The 24,206-nt window shown below is 36.1% G+C and overlaps 1 protein-coding gene across 6 annotated transcripts in view; it reads left to right on the top strand.

Annotated features, from left to right (window-relative positions):
• The window catches only part of LOC126278964 (muscle-specific protein 300 kDa), a 1,270,985-nt gene that overhangs the window by 917,550 nt on the left and 329,229 nt on the right, over positions 1 to 24,206 (top strand). For 5 of the 6 annotated variants that reach the window (XM_049979256.1, XM_049979254.1, XM_049979258.1 and 2 more), the window contains 11 exons: positions 64 to 244; positions 7,049 to 7,244; positions 7,893 to 7,967; positions 12,763 to 12,915; positions 17,312 to 17,682; positions 18,153 to 18,534; positions 19,070 to 19,296; positions 19,377 to 19,539; positions 19,711 to 19,860; positions 20,135 to 20,302; positions 23,686 to 23,856. In XM_049979256.1, coding sequence (XP_049835213.1) covers positions 64 to 244; positions 7,049 to 7,244; positions 7,893 to 7,967; positions 12,763 to 12,915; positions 17,312 to 17,682; positions 18,153 to 18,534; positions 19,070 to 19,296; positions 19,377 to 19,539; positions 19,711 to 19,860; positions 20,135 to 20,302; positions 23,686 to 23,856 — 2,237 coding nt within the window. The remainder of the gene's footprint in view (positions 1 to 63; positions 245 to 7,048; positions 7,245 to 7,892; positions 7,968 to 12,762; positions 12,916 to 17,311; positions 17,683 to 18,152; positions 18,535 to 19,069; positions 19,297 to 19,376; positions 19,540 to 19,710; positions 19,861 to 20,134; positions 20,303 to 23,685; positions 23,857 to 24,206) is intronic. The other variant, XM_049979257.1, reaches the window with a different exon arrangement.

The following is a 24,206-nucleotide window of genomic DNA, read 5'->3' as shown; positions in this document are numbered from 1 at the left end:
TTGTGCATATGAGTCTTGAGTAACTTAGAGGATAACTATGTCCATTTCCCCTTCTTGTTACAGACTATAGTGGAAATAAACCAACAATACAGTCCAGGCTGTCAAAAGTCAGAGAAATACAGGATTGCCTGAAAATGGAAGGTGATATTAAAATGAAGGCTCTTACTGACCATGTTTCCAACAAAACTGATAAATTACCTCCTAGAGCCAAAGAAGCCATGGAAAGAGACTTAAATAATCTTAAGTAAGTGAATAATAAACAAAACTGACTGCAAGAACAGTGCTAATAATAACAGTGTTATGAAAAGGAAAGTTGCTCCTCACCATATAACAGAGATTCTGAGTCGAAGATAGGCACAACAAAAGACCCTCTCAATTAAAACAATAGATGTCAGACAAACACACACACACACACACACACACACACACACACACACACACACACACACACACACACACACAAAACTGCAGTCTCGGGCAACTGAAACCACACTATGAGCAGCAGCACCAGTGCTTGCTGGGAGTGGCGACTGGTTGATGGTAAGGAGAAGGCTGGGGGCAGGGAAGGGGAGGGATTGTAGATTGTATTTTATTGGTCCTGTTGTCTATATAGCAACTTATGCATAAGACATTGGACAAGTCAAGTTATAAATATACAGGCTGAAAGTAATTTCAAGGCATACATATTTAAGCTTACAATAATACACTTTACACGTAAGTAAGTATTTATATAACACATTTCATAAATTTAAATATTCTTCAATGGAGTAAAAGCAGTGATTCTGTAAATATGACTTTAGAGATTTTTCCAAATGTATTGACCTCAGTGATAGCTTTTATGTTTTCAGGAAGTTTGTTATAAAGCTTAACTCCCAGGTGAAAAGTACCTTTTTGGCACAGTGCTGTGCTGATTTGAGGCATATGTAAGTTTCTGTTTTGTCTGGTAAAGTGCTCATGTATATCACAGTTTTTTTGTAGTCTCCGGTCCTTGCCTATTACATTTAATTTAAAGAACAAAAGGGTTTCCATAATGTATACACATGGTAATGGGGGAATACCAGATTTCTTAAACAGGGGTTTACAAGAGTCTCTAGGCTTGCACCCAAACAAGATTCTAATGGCCCTTTTTTGTAGTTTAAAAGTGCTATTAGCTGTTTTAGAGTTTCCCCAGAAGGTGACCCCATATCTATGACGAGAATGAAAGTACGTATGATATGCATTCAATACTGTTTTCTCACTACAGCATGATTTTAATTAACAAAGAAGATAACATGTTTTGCTCAGTTCTGCATTGAGATATTCAATATGCTTATTCCATCTGATGTTACTCTGCAGCCAAAGCCCTAAGAATTTGGTTTCAGTACTGTTAGCAACTGGCTCGTCATTGATAGAGACTGATGGGATAAACATGTCCTTGTTAGGAACATTGTGGAATTTTAGAGCAATGGTTTTCGTACTGTTTATTACAAGCTGATTACTCTGTGCCCAGTTACTAAGTTGTTTCGTGACCGTGTTTACTGTCTGCTGTAACTGTTCATCATCGCCTCCTTTTAGTAGAATCGTGGTGTCATCTGCAAATAAGATTGTTTTGTGTGCATCAATATTTAAGCTTAGATCATTTATGTACAGAATAAACAGAAGGGGTCCCAATACGGATCCTTGGGGTACACCACATTTTATTTGTTTATAGTCAGATAAGTGATTAGATACAGTTTTTAGCTCAATATTTGTGTGCTTGACGCACACTGCCTGCATACGATTTGTCAGGAAGGAACTGATCCACTTGTTGGGCAAACCTCGAATACCATTTCTTTCTAGCTTTGATAGCAGAATTTTATGGTCCACCATGTCAAAAGCTTTTGACAAGTCAATAAAGACTCCTATTGTTTCCTGTTTTTTGTCCGTCAGGTTTAGGATGGAATTGATGCACTCATAGATAGCAGTTGTTGTTGACCTCTTATTTCTGAATCAATGTTGTTCATTACATAGGATGCTGTTTTTATTAATAAATTTCATAAGTTTCTCATGCATCACTTTTTCCAGTACTTTATAGATGCAGGAGGAAATTGTGATGGGTCTGTAGTTATTTACATTGTCTTTATCCCCTTTTTTATATACAGGAATAACTTTTGATGTTTTCAACACATCAGGGAAAGTGCCTGCCTGAAGTGAGCAGTTGCATAAATGTGTGAGTACTTCCATCAGGTTTGGTGCACTATTCTTTAACATTGTTGCAGGTATACCATCAATACCTGCCGATTTGGAATTTTGTAGCCCTTTTATTGCTTTAGCTACTTCATCTTGTGAAGTTGCATGGTGGGGGTGATGGGCATTTAAGTGCTGCATGTTAGACAGAGGGCAGGGGAGAAGTGGGGAGGGGGGTGGTAGCGGAGAAGGAGAGAAATGAAAGGTTGATGGTGGAATGACAGCTGTGTAGTTCTGGAATGGGGACAGGAAAGAGGCAGAATGGGCGAGGACAATGACTAACGAAGGTTGAGACCAGAAGGATTACAGGAACAGAGAATGTATTGCAGGGAAAGTTTTCATCTCTACAATTCAGAAAAGCTGGTGTTGGTGGGAAGGATCCATGTGGCACAGGAAGTGAATCATTGAAATGAAGGGTATCATGTTTGGCTGCATGTTCAGCAACAGAGTGGTCCACTTGTTTCTTGGTCACAGTTCGTCCGTGGCCATTCATGCGGACAAACAGACAGCTTGGTTATTGTGCCTACATAGAATCCAGCACAGTGATTGCAGCTTAGCTTGTAGATCACATGACTTGTTTCACAGATAGCCCTGCCTTTGATGTTAGTGACCAGGCTGGAGTAGATGGTGGTGGGAGGATATATGGGACAGGTCTTGCTTCAAGCATTAGCATCTTGCGTTAACATCATGTGCTAATAACATCTTCAGTAGTAAATTTAGACCAAAGACAGTGCTATTGGCAGCAGAAACTGTATTAAAATCAACAGCATAATAAAACAGGTAAATATAAACCTGAACTTTCAGAACTGAAAGTATTGTTCTAAGTACCTACAGTAAGGAAAAAATAGGGCAGTTGTTTTGAGGTCACTGTGCATATATTAAGAATAGAGTTCAGCACTGGAGTGTAACAGCTGCATTGATTTCATCTTCACTCTCTGATGCCATGACTCAAATATTCCTTTTTTCATATTATTGCCCACCAGATGTTGAGACAATGTTACTCGCAACTTACTCGTTTGCTTCACATGAAATGTGCCAGAAGAGGGAGTAAATAATTTCACTGCTGTTTGCGAATGGTTTGGACACAAAAGATCATAATTATCTCGGTATCTATGGAGGCCCATAAAGTACTGCACTACCTCTCTGTAAACAACATTCTGAGACTTGTTTTTCTCTGCTTATATATAGCCATAGCTGAATACCTAATGTTGTCCGGGTATATATTTATTCCAGTCTTCTATTAGTTTATCTCCTCCTTCCTAACCCCCTCCCCCCCCCCCATGTCCACCCCCTCCACCTCCCATGCTGTCCATCTCCTCCTGCCCCTCTGTCTGTCCATCTCCTCTGCCTCCTCTGTCTGTATGACTCCTCCTCTCTCTGTATCTGTCCAACTCTTCCTCTCTCTGTTCACCCCCCACCCCAAAAAAAGAAAAAAATCACCCTCCCTCTCTCTGTCTGTCTGTATGCTCTCTCTCCCTTCTCTCTCCATAGTATCACTCCTAACCCCAATAGGAGGCTGGTGGTTCTTAACCCCGCAGTATTATTTTCCAGATTGTAACTCATATGTGCACCAAATGCAGTTGAAATTGTTCCAGAGGTTTAAGATGAGCTTTTTACCCCTGTCTTTGCCCATGCATGTACATGTCAAATATATTTCACATAAATTTATCATATTACACACGTATTTATGCACACATTTCACCCACACCTCTAATGAATTTCACCCTTCAGTTTCATTTTCATGAAGCTCAGTGTTTATGAGGTCTTACCTCCTGAACTACGTGTTGTACAATGATATAATTGTGCTGGTACATTCAGTGGTACATAGGAATATTGTTGCAAAATGTGTCACGGATACAGTTAGCAGTAAAGAAATGATAAATTAAAACGTCATGCTTCATATGGCAAGTTTTACTGCATGAACATCAAAAATGTTGTAAGTGATGAACTTATCTCCTTTCATTATATTGTGACGGCTGTCAGTGAGAAAATGTTTTCATAATGGACTGATGTTTTGTGGAACGTGTGTTACAAGAAACTAAGTGCTCTCATGCTCAAATACTGGACAGGTAAATTATGGGTGTTTGTGCAGCGTAAGTTATACCTTCCCCTCCCCCTCCCCCCCCCCCCCCATTTTGATAGGTAGGTGTTTATAAATTAGCCTACAAGAAGATTTAGTATCACATGTTTATATCATAAGAGCTTGTTTTGAATTTATTGGAAAGTTCACAGTTAGTGAGTTCTCAGTGGTAGGCATTCCTTGTCTGGCATGGGCACTTTGAATTGATTCCAGAGAGCACAGCAGCAGTGGTAACTGTAGTTTTGGATAACTACTTGGTGACAATCAAACTGAAATAGTTGCAGTGATCAAATCTAATTAAAGGGGTCATTTTGCAATGCGACAGTGATTGGTCCCATAATGGTCGTAGAACATTTTTGGCCTGTGTTGTAGAATCTTCTTTCTTCACCCATAATACTTGCTAGACTTTAGCCTCTATGATTATTAATGTAGACACCTCTGGAAGAGGCACTGGGAAGAAATAGGTTTCATTTGGTTGGTGGCATATACCAGGCATGTCATGAATGGCTGTAAAGATATTGAAGAACTTTTTATTTTGACACAGGAAGTGTATGTTAAAATTAATATGGCTGCATACCACTTAAAATGCTTCATTTGATGTTTTTTTTTTTAAAAAAAAGGCAGTGTGTGCCTGCCAAAATTAATGTTGTTGCTTATTTCACTGGCCAGTCAGGGCTGCAGTAGAGTTTCTGCTGCAAACTAACAATCACAGATTTAAAAGCTACATTCAAGAGATCCTTTACACAAAGAAACAGAGTGATTACAAATTGTTGAAATATTTCTTAAGGTTGAATTTTCACAAACATGTAAATTCATCGATAGGATAGTTTGAACAATTGTGACAGATCATAGATCCATTCACTGTGACCCCAAGCATAATATGGAAGGAGTACAGGTCATAGTCGCATTCTCTCCAAATCTTATCAAATAATTCTTAGGGAAAGTTTTCAATAACTGTGGTACTGCACCAACTCAGTTCCAGCTAAGTGTAAACTTTGTTGTCACTGGCTGAACACTACAAGAAGAAATAGCACACTGAGACATCTGGCAGCAAACAGCTTTTGCATAGAAGAAGGCACCTGCAGTTGATGGCCATTCAGTGTAAAGTATCAGGTATCCATTTAGTTCTAACCACAGTCCCAACATAACTATATGCACATATTTGTGGCAGTGAAGAAATATGATATTAGCACACAGCTTCGAAGTGCTACAAAAAAAGGGAAAAATTGTTACTTTTGGGCTCACATTTAACCCCAGTGACAGTATCAGTTTTATATGGTCCCCATATCCAGTCATTTTTCTTTAATGACTTTTCCAGGTAAGTAGAATATGGTAAGTTCTTATCCTGCACAGTAAGCTCCCTAGAATCTTTCTCAGTATTATTGTTGTGAACTGAGACTCATAGGTGATATTTCACGAACCACTCTAGACATCATAAGACATTCATGCACTGTGTGCCAGTGCATACTTATCTTTTAAAACAGTTGCATCTGCTATTGTGATATAGTCATACACTTTTTTAGTGCCTTCGTGGCAAGTAACAATGCCAAAATTGTCATATTTAATCACAACTGCACATTCTTTCCATGTGTCTTAATCACACATTACCTGTAGTCAATCAGTAATACTGTCTTGTCCTATGAAGCAACATATGCATTTACTGCTAAAAGAAATATGCAGTCAAATAGCAATGCTAAAATGTCAAAATTCTGTGTTCAGGTGGTGACAGTCTTATGCATTTATGTTCCCTTTGGTGAAGATATAACCTTACCAAATGCTGAATAATTTGTTGTTGTACTGTACTCTTTGGTTATTGTGAAGATGAAATGAAAATAATAAATAAATTAATAATGACATGTTGACTGAGTTCATGACTTTTGAGCATTTTGACTAAATTATTTGTCTGCAAAATGATGTAGTTATGATGTGGAATTACTGGCCAGTACTTACTTTCAGAAGGCAAAATTCTTAATATTGTCAGTAGGCACACATAAAAGTCCAAGCAACTATCTTAGATTTTGGCACTATTAGGAATTAACAGTTCTGAAAGCTAGGACAGTTTTTCTACTTTAAATGTGTCTCTTAGCAGTACTATGAATTATGTCTCCTGGGGATAAATAATGGTCTGCACTTCAATCTCATAATTTTATAATTTTCTTAAGTGAATTTTCTGTCTGATGCATATGGTGGTGTTAAAAAATCTTATTAATATCAAGACTGAGACCCAATTGTTATTTACGTATTTCAAAGACAGTTATGTTGCCAAGGTGCTCTTTCAGAAAAAGAGAGCAACAGAGTAACAGCAAAACATCACTTATACTCTTATTACTTACAATTGTGTGATCCATAATTATAAAAACACAAAGAAAGGAATTGCAAATATTTTGGTTAAAAGGAGTACATTTATACCTTGATTGTCAATTGGCCTCTGTTTTATATATATTGTTATAGATAAACACCTCTTTCATGGGCAGTTTATAGTAAAAATTGCCTAAGTAAAACATTAAGGGCATTTTATAAATTTATCAATTCAGAACAAAATAAGAGATAAATAAATTATGTTAGTACTTAATGTATATATCCTAAATGAAACATTTAATAATTACAGATATTCACTGTCAGAATGTAAATGTAGCTAAGTGCTTCATAAAATAACATTGTGCATTTGTTTGGCACTTGACATTCTGTTGCACAAAAATATGAAATAATTACATGTTGTACTTGTTATTTCTTACTTACTTAAACTTCTGAAAATAAACTCAGGTTTGATCGTGAGAAGTTTGAAGTAGCCTTGAATGATGTGATTCATGGACTAGAAGAACGACTGCAGCAATGGTCTGAATATGAAGGCTCCTTTGACAAGCTGTTACAGTGGCTCTCAGAAGCGGAAACAGCACTCAAGAACTATTCACCTCGCTCTACACTTGAGGAAAAACAAGATCAGCTTGAAAAATATCAGGTAGTTAACTAACTTCATATTTCATCAATATTCTTCTTCTGATACTGTATCATATATTGATGAATACATTTCATATCTGTTGGCCAAAAATTATTTGTTATTACCTGCAGTTTTGGACATGTTATTTGCTATGTTCACTATTGTGTTGGCCAGGTAATTTCTTCAATAATTACCTAGGATAAATTATATTTTAAAATTCTAAATTTAAAGTAGAATGGATGGTGTCAAAATGAACAGCTTACTGAGAGGTCATAAAGCAGTTGGTTAGGTCTATCTCAAGTAACTTGCATTAGAGAAAATTAATGGATTTGCTGTAAATAAAGGTAAAAAGAAAATTGTGCTAAGGAGATACTACAAGACAGTGGAATGTACTAAACTAAATAGAATTAGATTTATGAGAACACAACTTTCATCTGTTTCAAACCACTGGCAGTTCATATATCTTAATTTCCAATAAAAATTTGTAAAATTTCTTTTTGGTTTTGCTAGAATCAAAAAGCTGCTTTTTATAAAAATTGTGAGCAAGTTTTATATTCTCAAATGTTCAAAGGAAAGTTGACGAATTCAGTCTTAATGAAAGACACTGAATATATTTTATATGTTACAACTGTTTGCACATCTATGTTAATGTTGTGCTTTATCCTCTAGGATCTCATAAAAATAATTGATTCGAGAAATAGAGATGTGAAGGAAATGATAACTCTAGCTGACCATCTAGAGCAAGTAAGAGATTACTGGTTTTGATGGTTTTTTATGATTTTTTAATGATTTTTTTCATTTTGCATAGGCTTTTTTGTCTCTTGTCTGAACTATGTATTTATTTTGGTTTTGTATATGTCCACAGTAGCCCATGTCTATTGTCACCCTGCTTTTAAGCTTTTGTTCCACTTGCATTTTACCTTCACTTCCAGTTTTTTCTTCAGAGATATTTTTATGTAATACTTTGTAGCACTGCTCACATAAATGAAAATGAAAATATTTATGTTTGATTACAGAACTGCTTAAGTAACCAATAACTAGTGATATTTAGATACATAAGTGACAGAGTTTTGATAGAGTACATACTAAACCGAAAACACTGTTGCTTAACATTTAGGTTTATTTCATTTCAAATATTTTGAAGTACATGTACCATAACAACTTACTTCTTTTTAACAATATTCTTAACCTTATTATTATTTCTTTTTTACATGAATCTTTGCCAGCAATGATGTTAACTTATGTGATTTCGATATGTCTTTATTTCTTTTTATGAAATTTGTTAGTATCGTTACAGTCTAAGATAACAGTCAAGGCACTCCACCTCATTTTTGTTACTCACTGTGATAGCAGTGCACCAAGTGGGCAGCAAGCTACACTTCTGAATACATTATCGGATGGGTGTAAATAGTACTGCTTATACTGATTAACAACATAATTTTTACAATAGGGAGCATATGTAGTGTCAAAATATCAAACAATAACTAATAAGTGACATCACATTTGCCTTTCTTTAGTTTCATAATGGCCCTGGGAGGTATGAAATGGTACATTACAAGACATTTTATTTTTTATTCACATGAAACACAGATATTTACTGAAAAATGTTGATTTCTTTTAAGAACAAAAAATTGTTAGTAAACACCAGAAGACCTGACCTTTTGCAGAAGACATTGTATATATACCCAACAACGTGAAATTTTTTCACTACCCCTCCAGCCAAATCTGTGAGTGTGGAACATAGGAAACTTGTATGGAATGTAATACCTAATTATTTAATGTACCAAATAAGCCACCACACTAGTAGGAGAAGGGAAAACCACACAGACATGTTAATGAAATGCCAAAACCAATAAAACTGTTTCCCAACACAGAAAAAATCAAATCCACAATTATTGCTTCATTTGAGCCACAAGTGGTATAAACTTCTGCACATTTGTTTTGAAAGCAAAAATAATTACTTTAACAAAAATATTTGGACACTTGAAAGTTGCGTGAAGTGTAGGAATGAGATAATAAGAACAGAGAACAATAAAAATATGTGCTTCTCGTGCGTGGGATATGTGTTGATATCCTCTTGCCTTCAGCAGTAAGCTGCAATTACACACACATTTGTAAGTAATTCTTCATGAATAAGTTGTAGCTTACGTCATTGAGTCAATGAGATTTGTCTGTTTTTACATTTATTTCACCATACTGATATCTCTTGGTAATTTACTTATGCATGGGACACAAAAATATAACAACTATTTTGTTAATTATATTAATATTTTTTCCATTATTTGATTGTATTTTGTTAATTAAGTAGAAAGACAATTAGAAACAAACATTATCCTTATGACGATATGACTGTCCACTTTCTCACTGACTGTCAGCTTTCTCAGGACTTGAAGTGTTAGTGTCGCTCCAGCTGTCAAATGGTAACAACTTTCACAGCAGAGAGTGTCGTGACTGTATGTGTTAGACTGTGGTATCATGTAATATTTGTTTTGTGTGTAAGTTCATAGTGTTTTTGTTTTGTATGTTGATATTCTGGTTGCTATAGGTTTATTTATCGATTGTCATTTTTTATTTAAACTTTCGAAATGTGGTGCTACAGAAGAATGCTGAAGATAAGGTGGATAGATCACGTAACTAATGAGGAAGTATTGAATAGGATTGGGGAGAAGAGAAGTTTGTGGCACAACTTGACTAGAAGAAGGGATCGGTTGGTAGGACATGTTTTGAGGCATCAAGGGATCACAAATTTAGCATTGGAGGGCAGCGTGGAGGGTAAAAATCGTAGAGGGAGACCAAGAGATGAATACACTAAGCAGATTCAGAAGGATGTAGGTTGCAGTAGGTACTGGGAGATGAAGAAGCTTGTATGGGATATGGGATAGAGTAGCATGGAGAGCTGCATCAAACCAGTCTCAGGACTGAAGACAACAACAACAACATTTTTTTATTTGTAGTTTAAGGCTGCTATTTGATTTTACATGTGTCATTTTGTCATTTGGAGATAGTGAGTGGAACTGTGGACACTTGAAAATAAAGTGCCAAATGGAGAAAATGGATCATTTCTGACATTCTTCTGTTTGAGTTCTACAGTGGGGTGACAGCAGTGGAGGCTGTCAGAAACATTTGCACCATGTATGAGGATAATGCTATTGGGCAAATAATGGCAAGAAAATGGTTTTCTCGCTGTAAGGAGGTCATTTTGACATTAGTGACTTTCCATGTTCAGGAAGACCATCAGGGTTTGACGAAGATCATTTAGACACTTTAATCCACAATGATACATGTCAGTGTACTTGAGGACTGGCAGATGTGATGAGCTGTGATTATTCCACCATTGTACGACATTTGCACGCAGTGGGCAAGGTTCAAAAATCAGTTGTATGGGTATCACATGCTCATGCCAAAATCACAAGCAGGTTGCCATAAGCGCATCTCTGTTTGCTTATCATCAATTGGATTGTGAACAACACTGACCATTCCTATCCTGTATTGTTACTGGTGACAATTATGCTAACACAAGGAAAAGAATGGAATGGCTTAGCCCAAACAATGCAGCAACTTCCGTACCAAAGTCTGTGCTCTTCCACGAAAGATAACATTATGTGTGTTATAGAACAGTGATGGTGTGGTGTACTACAAAATGCTTCCCCAAGGTTTAACCATCACTGCTGATATTTATTGTCAATAATGGAGACATCTTGCAGATGCAACCAAGAACAACAAGCAGGACGACTGAGGGAAGTGATGCTACTCCACGATAACACCCATCCTAATTTTGCTAGACTGACCCTAAAGAAGTTAGATTGGGAAGTCATTCCACACCTACCTTTTTCGCCTGATCTTGCACCTTCAATTTTCTGCTATTTGATTCTTGATCAAACGACCTTCAAGGAGCTTCCTTTCCAGATGAAAATGTTCTCCAAACATGGCTTGATGAGTTCTTTGCCTCAAAACAATGTGATTTCTACAGTCACAGAATCAAAAAGTTGCCCTAGCATTGGCAGACTGTCATAAATAGGGAAGTAGAATTTTTTTTGATGACTATTGTCTCTGTTATGTGTACCTATCTGCTACATTTATTAAACTTACATAAAAACTCTATGAACTCGTGCACCAAACCAATATTTCTATTAATTTTTAACATCATGCCATTTCCTTAATTTTTATTATGGATTTATTAAGTGTTTTTTATGTAAAAGTACTCACTTTGAGCCCAGAAAATTTAAAAAAAGTTAGAAACCTATAGCAAGTATTGATTATATGAGTCACATGAAAAAAAAGAGATGTAAGAGATGGCATGTCTGCTTGTCACTGATTCATCCATTTACAACCAGTGCATGTGAAACCTGTAAGCATTTGAACAAAAATGAGTTCATTTAATAAGTCCATTTTTTTTACATATTTTCTTATCTTAGTGTTGTTACCTACAATAGTGTTTACTGAGTAGCTGATCTGGCATAAAATGTAATGATGTCATTCCTTACTCGCATACAAGAGTTTAGCAATCTACCATCATACTTCCTCTATAGGTGATAAATTTGTCTGAGGCAAAAATATTGAAATGAAAATCTTTCAGTCAAACTAACACCTAATCCAAAATACTACTACTTTCAGATACTGCTCTAGAAATGCCAAGTTACAGAGTTACCAAAGTGAATTTTGAGTTGTATTTGGAACTGCCATTCATGTAAGAAACTCATTAAAGATTCATCTTACACCAGTTATATACCCAAAAAAGTCAAGGAAGACTTGTTCTGAGATCAGTATGCTTCCGGCAAAATTTTAACAACCTTAGTGTCTGCTGTACAGAAATATTGTATATGAATGTAAAAACAAGTTTCTTAGCTTATTTGTTTTTTTCTGATTCTAAGATTGAATGTAATTTAAAAAATTCTAAAAGCAATCATTGGATTTTAGGTAAACAGACAGTTAAATATTATCCAGCAAGAAATTTTCCTGGAAATACCAAGGCTAATGCAAAAATCTTTTCTGACTTCTCAACTTTGTGAAAGATAGGAACCTGCCTTGGATCAGTATAGGTGATTTGTGCATGTTCAAATAAGTATTTCCATATTGTGAAACCCTCGGCTATATTATCTGATTCACAAGACGAATTAGAAGCCATACTGGTATCATACTGAGGCCTCTTCAAGGGGTGAGAAAAAGAAATTTAAATAAATTACGTACTGATATGAAGTGAGTGTTTCTCTAGGTCTGTAAAAAATTGTTTTAGTTTGTGTATAGAGGAATTAATCGGGCTACTTTGCTGCAAAGACCTCATTCAGATTCAAGATGTTAAGATTCTATCTGAAGGCAGAGCTTATAAGAAATCCCATACTTATATCAGCCCTGTGTGTCATAAAATAGAGGTAATTTACAAATAAGCCTTGATGCTGATGGACATCCAAATTTGTTGTGTCATCCAATATTTTATTTCTGACGTATGATTTTTTGTTGCTGGCCACTAAGAAATATGTCCCATGTTTCACATAAGGGACACAGTAAGAAAGTACATGCTCATTATTCATTATATTTACAGTCACTGATCCTGAGTCTTCGTCAAAATGAATCAGAATTTGATAAAATGAATGATGAGTCTTCAGAGCTCATGCAGATCAGTGGTGAAACCAGAATATCAGTAAATGTACAGCAAATCACATCAAGATTCCAGGCCATTCAGACAACTGCTAAGGTATTGGTTTTGTGATAATTGTTGTAATTCCTGATATGATACGCGGTTTCTGATCATAATGTAAATAACTTTGTATTCTAAAATAAAGATTCCAAGACTTACCAAGCGGGAAAGCGCCGGCAGACAGGCACATGAACACAACACACAAACACACACACAAAATTACGAGCTTTCGCAACTGGCAGTTGCTTCGTCAGGAAGGAAGGAAGGAGAGGGAAAAATGAAAGGGTGTGGGTTTTAAGGGAGAGGGTAAGGAGTCATTCCAATCCCGGGAGCGGAAAGACTTCCCTTAGGGGAAAAAAAAAAAAAAAAAAAGGACAGGTGTACACTCGCGCACACACACACACACACATATATCCATCCGCACATACACAGACACAAGCAGACATCAAATATGTCTGCTTGTGTCTGTGTATGTGCGGATGGATATATGTGTGTGTGTGTGTGCGAGTGTACACCTGTCCTCTTTTTTTTTTTTTTTTTTTTTTTTTTTTTTCCCCCCCCCCCCCCCCCCCCCCCCCCCCTAAGGGAAGTCTTTCCGCTCCCGGGATTGGAATGACTCCTTACCCTCTCCCTTAAAACCCACACCCTTTCATTTTTCCCTCTCCTTCCTTCCTTCCTGACGAAGCAACTGCCAGTTGCGAAAGCTCGTAATTTTGTGTGTGTGTTTGTGTGTTGTGTTCATGTGCCTGTCTGCCGGCGCTTTCCCGCTTGGTAAGTCTTGGAATCTTTATTTTTAATATATTTTTCCCATGTGGAAGTTTCTTTCTGTTTTATTTATAACTTTGTATTCTGATCGAAATAGAAAAGTCACATTATTTCCTATGATTCTAAATAGTTATTAGTAACATTGATCTAAATGCTGTAATTTGTGAGATTTGTATGATTTTAATGGGAAATGACAATAGTTACAGACACATTACCAATTTCACAATAGTCTGTATATATCTTAAAGACTTATTTCTACGTTTTCTTTTATCAAAAATTTTGTCCGATTATGTGTATACAGAAATACAGAATATAATAAAAGGAAACATACCACGTGGGAAAAATATATCTAAAAACAAAGATGATGTCATGTCTGCTTGTGTCTGTATATGTGTGGATGGATATGTGTGTGTGTGTGTGTGTGTGTGTGTGTGTGTGTGTGTGTGTGTGTGCGCGCGCGCAAGTGTATACCCGTCCTTCTTTCCCCCTAAGGTAAGGCTTTCCACTCCCGGGATTGGAATGACTCCTTACCCTCTCCCTTAAAACCCACATCCTTTTGTCTTTCCCTCTCCTTCCCTCTTTCCTGATGGAGCAACCGTTGGTTGTGAAAGCTTGAATTTTGTGTGTATGTTTGTGTTTGTTTGTGTGTCTATCGATCGGCCAGTGCTTTCGTTTGGTAAGTCACATCATCTTTGTTTTTAGGAACATTATACAGATATTGAAATACCTATTAATGCCAAATATTGTGACATTGACAATAATGAGATGAAGTTATCTCTTGGAGAATACTAAAAAGTTACTTTGAACATGAAATCTGTGTATATGTCACATATATGGTGCATATTAAATCAGTCATATATATTATAGAATTTCTACACTTAATATTACAACCATAACTATAAAAATGTATATTGGTACTATTGCACAATATCAAGAGCATCTCTTACAAGTGCTTGTAACTTGTTTAAACAATATCTTTTACTGAAAAATCAAGTGTTAAAAACTAACTTTGGAATGAGTAAAGATAACCACTTACTGTGTACTGTGTAAAATGGTTGTTTAGAGCAATGGATAAGCTCATACACATGCAGCTGATGTTTATAAGCTGGACTACCGTGTTCCATGTCTTGTTTATATGCCTATCTATCATTCAGTGCCTCCTCTATTTGGCGAGTAGTTATCTTTACTCATTACATTGTTGATACGTATATATTTTTAATACTAGTTATAGTTGTGCTGGGGTTTCAGACTGTAAGGATTGTTTTCAGTTGAATATAAAATGAGAGTGGTGAGTGAAACATGTGTATAACAAGTATAAAATAATCATATAAGTAATATTACAGAATCTTTTTCCTGCTAGGAGTTAACATTAACTATTTTCAGATTAATTGAAGTGGCAGAACTGCTTAGTTTTGGCTTCACAAAATAAATTGTTATGACTAGTTGCCATTCGTTTTCTGAATCTTACATTTGGTTTAGTAAAAATGTGGTCAAATAAGGATCTGTATGGTGATAAAGACATTATGAATCAGATTTAAATAAATGGGATCGTAACCTAGATAAAAACGTCATTGCTTCAGTGCCTATCTACATCTACATCTACATCTACATCTACATCTACATACATACTCCACAAGCCACAGCATGATGGATGTTACTCTGTACTAGTTGTTTCCTTTTCTGTTTCAATCGCAAATATAGCGAAGGGAAAACGACTAACTTACCTTTGTGGTCCTTATGTGAAAGGTATGTTGGTGGCAGGATCAGTCTGCAGTCGGCTTCCAATCCCTGTTCTCTAAATTTTCTCAATAGTGTTCTGCGAAAAGAATGTGCTTTCCCTCAAACGGTTACCATTTGAGTTTCCAAAGCACCTCCATAACACTTGCATGTTGTTCAAATCTAGCAGTAACAGATCTTGCAGCCTCCTTCTGAATTGCAACAATGTCTTCCTTTAATCCGACCTGGTGCAGACCGCGAGCAGAACTCAAGAGTAGGTCACATTTGTTTCCTGTATGTGGTCCTCTGTACAAATGAAGCACACTTCCCCAAAATTCTCACAATAAACCAAGTCAAGTGTTTGCCTTCCCTACCACAAATCTCATGCTCATTCCATTTCATATCGCTTTGGATGGAGTGTTACGCCCAGATATAAACAACAAGACTGCATTGAAGAGGACACTGCTAATGCTGTATCCATACATTATAGGTTTGTTTCATCTACTCGTCTACATTAACTTAAATTTTTCTACATTTAGAGTTAGCTTCTGTTCATCAAACCAAATAGAAATTTTGTCTAAGTCATCTTGTTTCATCCAACAGTCACTCATATTTGACACCTTCCCATACACCACAGCAGTATCATCAAACAACTGCAGATTGCTGCTCACCCTGTCTGTTAGATCATTTATCTACAAAGAAAATAATAGCAGTCTTATCACATGTTCCTGAGGCACTCCTGCTGATACCCTTGTCACTGAAGAATATTCACCGTTGAGAACACATACTGGGTTCTCTTTCTTAAGAAGTCTTCGAGCCACATGCGTGTCTGGGAACCTATTCCTTATGGTTGTATCTTCATTAACTGTCTGCATTGGGGTACTGTGTCAAATACTTTTCGGAAATCTAGGAATATGGAATCTGCCTGCTGCCCTTCATCCATATTTTGCTATATATTATGTTAAAAAAGAGAAGGCTGAGTTTCACACAAATTATGCTTTTTAAAACTACGTTAATTTGCAATCATAAGCTTTTCGGTCTCTAGGAAATTTGTTATATTTGAACACGGAATATGATCTGGAATTCTGTAGCAAACCAATGTTAAGGAAGTTGGTCTGTAATTTTCTAGGTCCATTCTTTTACCCTTCTTATAACAGGAGTCTCCTGTGCTTTTTACATGTTGCTTGGGACTTTGTGCTGGGCAACAAATTTATGATAAATACAAGCTCAGTAAGGTAGCAGTGCCATAGAGTCCTCTTTGTAGAAACTAATTAGGATTCCATCCAGACCTGGTGACTTATTTGTTTTCAGTTCTTGTATCTACAATAATAATCCATATAACTTTATGCAATTGAATTAGCACCAGACTTGCATCTGGAAAGGGTGTGACTCAAATTTCCTTCTGGTAATCTAGGTTTAGGTATCCTGGGTTTTCCCAAAGGCAAATGGTAGAATGTGACATGGCCAGTCTGAGCTTATGCTTTTCCCCTAATGAGCTTATCAGAGACACAATGTTAAACTGTGGTCTTCCGTTCTCTTATCACTTCCAGGATGGGGCTCAATATTTCAGTCTAGAACTTACAACTAAGTACTATAGCTGCCTAAACACAAATATTATTGAGTAATATTTAGGGTATTGAGGGCAGTGAGTGTCAAAACTCAGTATGATGATCCTTATTTAAGTTTGCTGGATTTCACTGCCAGTTCCTACCTCTCCCCCCTTTACACTGACTGAAAAAAGTAGTGTATTTTTAATATGAAGGAACATAATCAGTTTAAAGAAAGAGGCAGACATTAACTTCTTTACAATTACTATTGTTTACTTTAAGAAAGGTAACATAAACAGCCAGAGTGGGGGAACTCCAATATACTGAACAACACTAATTTTTTTTCTTCCATTTCATCCTGTCAAAAGTATACTTAAATAATAATTTTTTAATTAGTAACTTATTTGACTTATTCTTTAATACAGGAAATAGTGAAAAAGTGTGAGCAAGCTGTGGCTGACCACACAGCATATGCAGAAAAGTATCGCCAGTGTTCAGACTGGCTATCAACTGCGCAGTCACAGTTTGAAGCTTCCGGAGGATCAAAGATAGCAACAGGTGATCGAGATGAACTCGCAAAGCACAGCACGAAACTAAATGAGCTGCTTGTTGAACAGCCTGCTGCAATGGCTCTGCTTTCAACAACAGTTGAATATGGAGAAAAACTGTATCCATCAACAGCTGCTGATGGCCGTGAAACCATTCGTCAGCAGTTACAAGAATTACAGCAGTCTCTTGAAACACTGTATGATAGCATTTCCAGCACTGAACGAGAACTTCAGGCTAAACTCTCTCGGTCAGTAGTCCTAGTTTCTTTTTCTTCTCATTAAATGTAGTAAAATTTTTATTATTTTCAATACTTTAACAGCTTAGGAAATTATTTCAGTGACTATTCTTTTTCCATTTTGAGTTGGTATTAGAATTTTCAGTTTGACTGTTGTTATTTGTTTGCACTTTCCAGTTCTAAAGTAATGACTGAACAAAATATGAGTTTCACAAGAGTGGCAGTTGATTGTGATAAATTGCACACTGGGGAGAATGGGAAACATTTGTGGGAGGTACGAGGGAAAGATGATGTGCCTATTGTTTCTACGGTCTCTTCACAAACCCTAGGAACTTTCATTGTAATGGGAATATCATAATTTTTATAGACAGAAGCATTATTTACAATCTTTTATTTATCATTTCTGGAGCTTGTTCATTTGTATAAACTGTTAAGATTTTATTTCATTGAGAGAGGGAAACAGTGACATTTTCTGTACACAGGTGGATGAGTTTTGAAGAGTGTAGTGAAAGACTTAAGAAATGGCTCGCAGAGGCAGAGTCTCAACTTCCTGCAGAACCTGTGTTGTTTGCCACTCTTGATGAGAAGCGTGCTCAACTACAAGTTTATCGTTCACTGCTGCATGATGCAGTTGCACACCAACAAGACATCCTCAGCCTCCGTGACAAGACAGAAGGACTGCCAGGTCGTGGAGGTGGAAGTGCTGCAGAGCGTGAGCTCCAGCAGCTAGTAGACCGTCACACTGCCCTGTTGCGCCGTGCACAAGCTTTTGTTGAAAGCTATGAGGCAATTGTCGGTGACCATCAACAATATACTAAGGCTGTCATGGATGCGCAGGAGTGGCTTGATGCTACACACAATACGGTACGTTGAATCTGACAACTGTAAAATGGTTAAGAGTATAAGGATGGGCTTTATTTGATTGCACTGTTAGTAATCCATATTTATCTTAATATCTGTCTCTTGTAGACCAGGATTAAAAGTGAAGTGTAGTCATCATCATCATCGTCTCAATCAGACATTAAGCACTAGCACTTGTTTCAGACTATTTTCTGCACTTTTTAAAAAATTTGTTTATTTTCTCATCACCATTCATTTGACATGAAACTGACTACATCATATATATTCAAATCAACATTTTTCCATATTATAGAACTCTTTTGTATTGTAACATGGGTTTTATTTCTGTCAGCCAGTTAAATATCTTAATTTTGGAACTTTTAAATGGCTCAAGTGAAGTAAAGAAAATTGTTGAAAGTAGACCTTTCTAAACCACACTGACAATACAGCTGAAAGAACTGTCATTTGTGTTTTATTTCTTCATTAACTTAACTGTCATGATATCTGATTAATTTGCTACTGTGAAATCTGGGGAACTAAATAATGTATTTTGTTCCAGGTTATGCTGTGGGGAGATACAGATCTTGAACGTGTTTCATTGCACACCAATTTGGAAAGGTTGAAAAATCTGCAACTCAACTTACCTGAAGAAGAACAACGTATTGAATTAATTCGTTCCTTGGGTGAGAAAGTTATACCTGGGACAGTGGAATCAGGTCAGGTCAATATCAGAAATCAGATAGATTCTTCCCAACAGGAATGGCAAGGACTGTTATCCTCTGTCAAGTAAGCATGCCACTATATCCCTGTTTGTGGAATGATTTTAATCATATCTGCAACTATAAATGTGAATTTATTACTTTCAGGAGTACAATTGAAGCACTTGACAGCAAACTACAGCAGTGGAATGAATATGAATCTCTCAAAGATCAGTGCATGGCATGGATTAGAGAGACTGATACAAAGCTTCATGCCATTGATCTAAAAGCAACATCCCAAGAAAAGAAAGAACAACTTGAAAATCTCAAGGTATGTCACATTTTGACTATATCTTTAGACTGTTAAAAAAATAAACAAAGAATAAACTGATGAAGGTTATTTGTTATTGTTAGTGATATGCTTTTTATCAGCATGGTTTAGAAAATCAGTTTGTATGCTGTGTTGTGTTGTTTTAAATATATTTTTTAATTTTTTACATAGGCCCTACAAGGTGAAGTTCGAGCGAAAGAACTGGAGATTGATGCTGTTACAGAAAGAGCTCAACAGCTTTATAAAGGCAGTATGAGTTCAAGGAGTTCACAGATATCAGAATTGGGGCTGAAGTATCAGCAAGTTTCACACAAAGTTAAGGTACTTATAAACAAATATTGTATGTCTTGTTAAACAGTACTTAAATATGGAAGAATAAGAGAATAATTTATATAAATGTATGTGTTCTTTTGATTACCTTTCACTTCTTGAAAGTAAATTCCTCTTCACTTACCTAATACAAGAAAAAGCTTTTAACACAATCTAATGGTTATTTTCACTTATGACAATAAGTAAACCATTTAGCTGGAAACGTTAGAGTAAAAATAACAAGAAAAGAAAAAAGCATTACCATTTGCTGCGCATTTCCTTTTAGGATCTCACAAATCGATGGCACCAGTATGTGACCACTCATCAAGAATTTGACACACACGTTGCGGAATGCACTCAGTGGCTTGAAGATATAAAGAACAAATTGTCATACTGTTCAGATCTCAGTGCATCCTCTCAGCAGGATCTTGAGGGGAAATTGGAGACTATACAGGTAAATAGACAATCCTAGTAACTTTTAAATATAGTTGTGATTTTTTTTTACATTATTAAGTAAATACTTTCAATTCAGTTTACACATGTGCCATTTATATTTATCTATCTGCTTGCTTAAAAATATAGTTCAACTGTTCAGATGTGTTGTTCATTTGACTTGCAGTTTACTCACAATGATAATTACCACATTTACCTGTTCAAATGAGTTTTTTCACAAATCAATGTAAAAGTTTCTAGTCATCATTATTTTGATTTTACATTTACTTGCTTTTTTCATCCTTGCTATGTTAGCAGTTGAGTTTTGCAATGTTAATGTTCTTAAAAGTAAACACAGCATTTTGTTTACTTTCATTGTCACTGTTGCTAGGACAGTAAATTTTACCAATTGAAAATTAATGCAAATAATTGTCATAGATCTGTTGAAGTACATGGATTTAAGAGGTCACACTCAACAGCTATTTTTTGTAGTCAGCCAGCAGGAATGGTTTTACTGCTGTGTTTTGCAATCATCAGGGTTAGGCAAGCAGTGGGAAGGCGTTGAAGTCACCAGTGGAGCCATAAACCTACAATTACTATATTACACACAACTTATCTGTTATATAAAGAATCAGCAAAGACCACAAACAATTGCATAGTAGAAAGGAAGTTCAGCCCTTCATAAAGGCATATGCTATGTGTGTTCAGAAAGTATTAGGAATTTTCATTTTTTGGTAATAATTTTATTTATTTATTTGCTTTAATATTATCTTCTTCAAAGTAGTCCCCATTAGATATTATACATTTGTCCAGCACTTCTTCCAATCCCAAAACACTTCTGGAACTCAGTGTTTGGAATAGCACTTAGCTCTTTCAGTGATGTGTTTTTAATCTGATCAAAGCTTGTAAAAAAATTGCCTCTTTAAGTTTCTCTTTATTTTTATCATATCTGGCAAATATAGAGGCTGGGTCATCATTACAGTGTTGGTTTTTGCCAAAAATTTGTGAACAAACAATGAAATATAAGCAGATGCATTATTGTGGTACAAAAGCTGTGAATTGTTTTGTCACAAATCTGGGTGATTTTTTTTCAGATTGCTTCTCATAGACGGTTGTTGAACTTGTAGGTAGTGCTCCCCCATTGATCATTTGTCTCTTTTGGCAAGAACATGTGATGCACTATGCTATTAAAATCAAAGAAAACAGTGAGCTAGAATCTTCACATTTGACTGCATTTGCCGAACTTTATTTGGTCTTGGTAATCTAGAATGTCTCCACTGGACGATTGAGACTTAGTTTCAACATCATACTCATACACCCATGTTTCATCACCTGTTATCACATTTTTCAGTAGTTCTGCATCGTTGTTGATTTCATTTAGTGACTCCTGAGAAACTTCCATTTTCCTCTGTTTTGCTCGAAATTCAACATCTTTGGCACAAATTTTACTGTGAAACATTCCATACCCAAAACATTGGAAAAGATTTCATGGGATGAGCCAGTTGATATTCCATCATCAGCAATTTCTTTGACTGTGATTCAGCGATCACTTGTAATAATTTCTGTCTCATTTTCATCAGTTGTTGATGCGCTGGGATGACTCAGAAGGATAGTCGTCTTCTGCTTCTTCATGGCCATCTTGAGAATGCCCGTACCACTCACAAACCCTTGTTTTACTCATAGCAGACTCATCAAAAGCAATTTAACATTTCTAAAACTTTTGTTACATTTTATTCCATTTGTGTACCAAATTTAATGCACATTTTTAAAACAAATCAGTAATCGTCACATGTAAGCAAACATATGTAACCTCCTTGACAACTGATGGCAGACTAAACATCCAATATGACTGTAGTGTACAAGTTGGTTTCAGACATGTCTATCAACACAACAATGCAAAATTGCGCGAATTGGGCTAACACAACCTGTGAAACTGCAAAATTTCCAATACTTTTTGAAGACACCTCATATGTTAAATAAGGAGTGCATTAAGAAATACCAGTTCTATGTGCAAATCTTTCCAAGGTTGTAATGAAGGAAAGTTTTATGTGTTGGAGAGGTAGGTTGTACAGTATTCCAGAGAAATGTAATGACTGATTTCTCCTTACTCAAAAGTTTAAAGCACTGGAGATAAAGAGGGTTTTCATGCTGAAGGAAGATTACAGACTGGATTATGAGGATGATGAAGATGGGGGAGAGCTTACATAATAGTTGAAAACAATGCTAGCTTGGTGGAATCCAGTGGTGTTCAATGAAAGCTAAATTCATTTCAGCCAAATGTTGTGGCTGACACGTAATACATTGACGTAGTCCTTGATAGAAGCTCAGATAATTAAGACCTCTGTGTTGTCCTCAGAATGGTATTATCTCACAATTTCATGTAATGGACTTCGTTGGAAATAAATCTTTCAAGGCTCGTATGCCACAGTTTTGCAGGATTGTTATCACGTGGAGTAGTATCTCAAGCAAATTCATTGTGAAATGATCTGAAAAGTGCTGCACACCCCTGACCTGGATTGTTAGAAAATGGCGTGGTATGAGTGGAGTATCAGAATGAAACCAGCAAACCCACTTCTTAGTCTAAAGAATCATGCTCAGATGTATGAAACAATATATCTCATGAACTGCATGTTTTACAATGACACAATGTTGCAGGTATATTCAGTGGTAAAAGTGGAAGCTGTCTGCAAAATGTGTTGTGGGTTGAGTTAATAGTAACGAATTGAAACATCATGCCTGATGCTGAAGTTTTACTGCATGAACAGCAACAGTGTAGTAAACGATAAACTTTTTTCAGTACTTTGTGGGGGTCTCATTGAGAAAAACTTTTGAAAAGTTATAAATTATGTGTTTGTTGGAAGTTGCTAAGTATTCTCATTCTTGAGTACTGGAGAATATCATCTAGGTGTTTCCAACTTGGAAACTTAAATTACTGTATTAAACCTGTAAAGTAAATTTTTACTTGTTAATGAGTTGATTATGAAAGCACATTAAATATTTAAATTAACTTAATACTTGCATGAAACATTGAAAATCCATTTTTTTTTTTTGTTGCCACTGGAAGGCGTTAAGATAGGCAGCCATCAAGTGAACCTGTGCATCACTTAAGCTGTTTATTTTCAGTGGGCACATAAATGAAGATCACGATAATATTTATGATTATGAAAGAGAAGAAAAAGATAGTGTTGTTACTGGCTGTTAGCTAGCTTTCTGTTGTCATTGATACATCATCTAATTTGATGACTACTGTCCACTTTATACTTGGTTGTGCATTACTCTCTGCCCTCCTGTAAGCAGTGCAGCAGTGTTTATTGCTCTTCTGAGAAAACACGTCCATGAACATGTGATTATTTGCTTGCTACTGTATCATCTGAGCGTTGTTGTGTATTTTTTTGTTAAATGCAGGACCTTCTGATGTACAAGGAAGAAGGCTTTGCCAAAGTTCAGAGCCTTGTGGAACTAGCTCAGACTGTACTTGCTAACACTGCTCCTTCAGGACATGATGCCATAAATCAGGCTTTGGGCAATTTGCAAGAAGAATGGAGTGTTTTAGCATCAAAGATGATGGAAACAAAAGTATGTAACTTCCTGTTAAGTTATAAGTTGTTATATGTTTACAAAATAAAGTAAAAAAAATTAGTACAACAATATATGTAATAATTTGTAATATGAACATCTACTCACCAACTGTCAAAACTGTAACAAAAGATCTGAGCAGACAAACATCCATTTAGAAATGGTTGAATCTTAACTTCTGGGGTTTTGTAAAACTACAAAAGCTTAAGATTTGACTACATTTTTAAGTTTTCATGTCTGTTAGTGTGGTTTTAGCTATTCCTTGTTTGGGCTGCTTTTCCTCTTCTGCCACAAATGTTATTTGATTTGTTTAGCTATTCCTTTAAATAATTTTTTTTGTCAATTATTCC

The sequence above is a fragment of the Schistocerca gregaria genome, chromosome 6, assembly GCF_023897955.1.
Source record: "Schistocerca gregaria isolate iqSchGreg1 chromosome 6, iqSchGreg1.2, whole genome shotgun sequence".
In the NCBI taxonomy this organism is placed as follows: Eukaryota; Metazoa; Arthropoda; class Insecta; order Orthoptera; family Acrididae; genus Schistocerca; species Schistocerca gregaria.
This window is presented reverse-complemented; position numbering and strand designations above follow the sequence as displayed.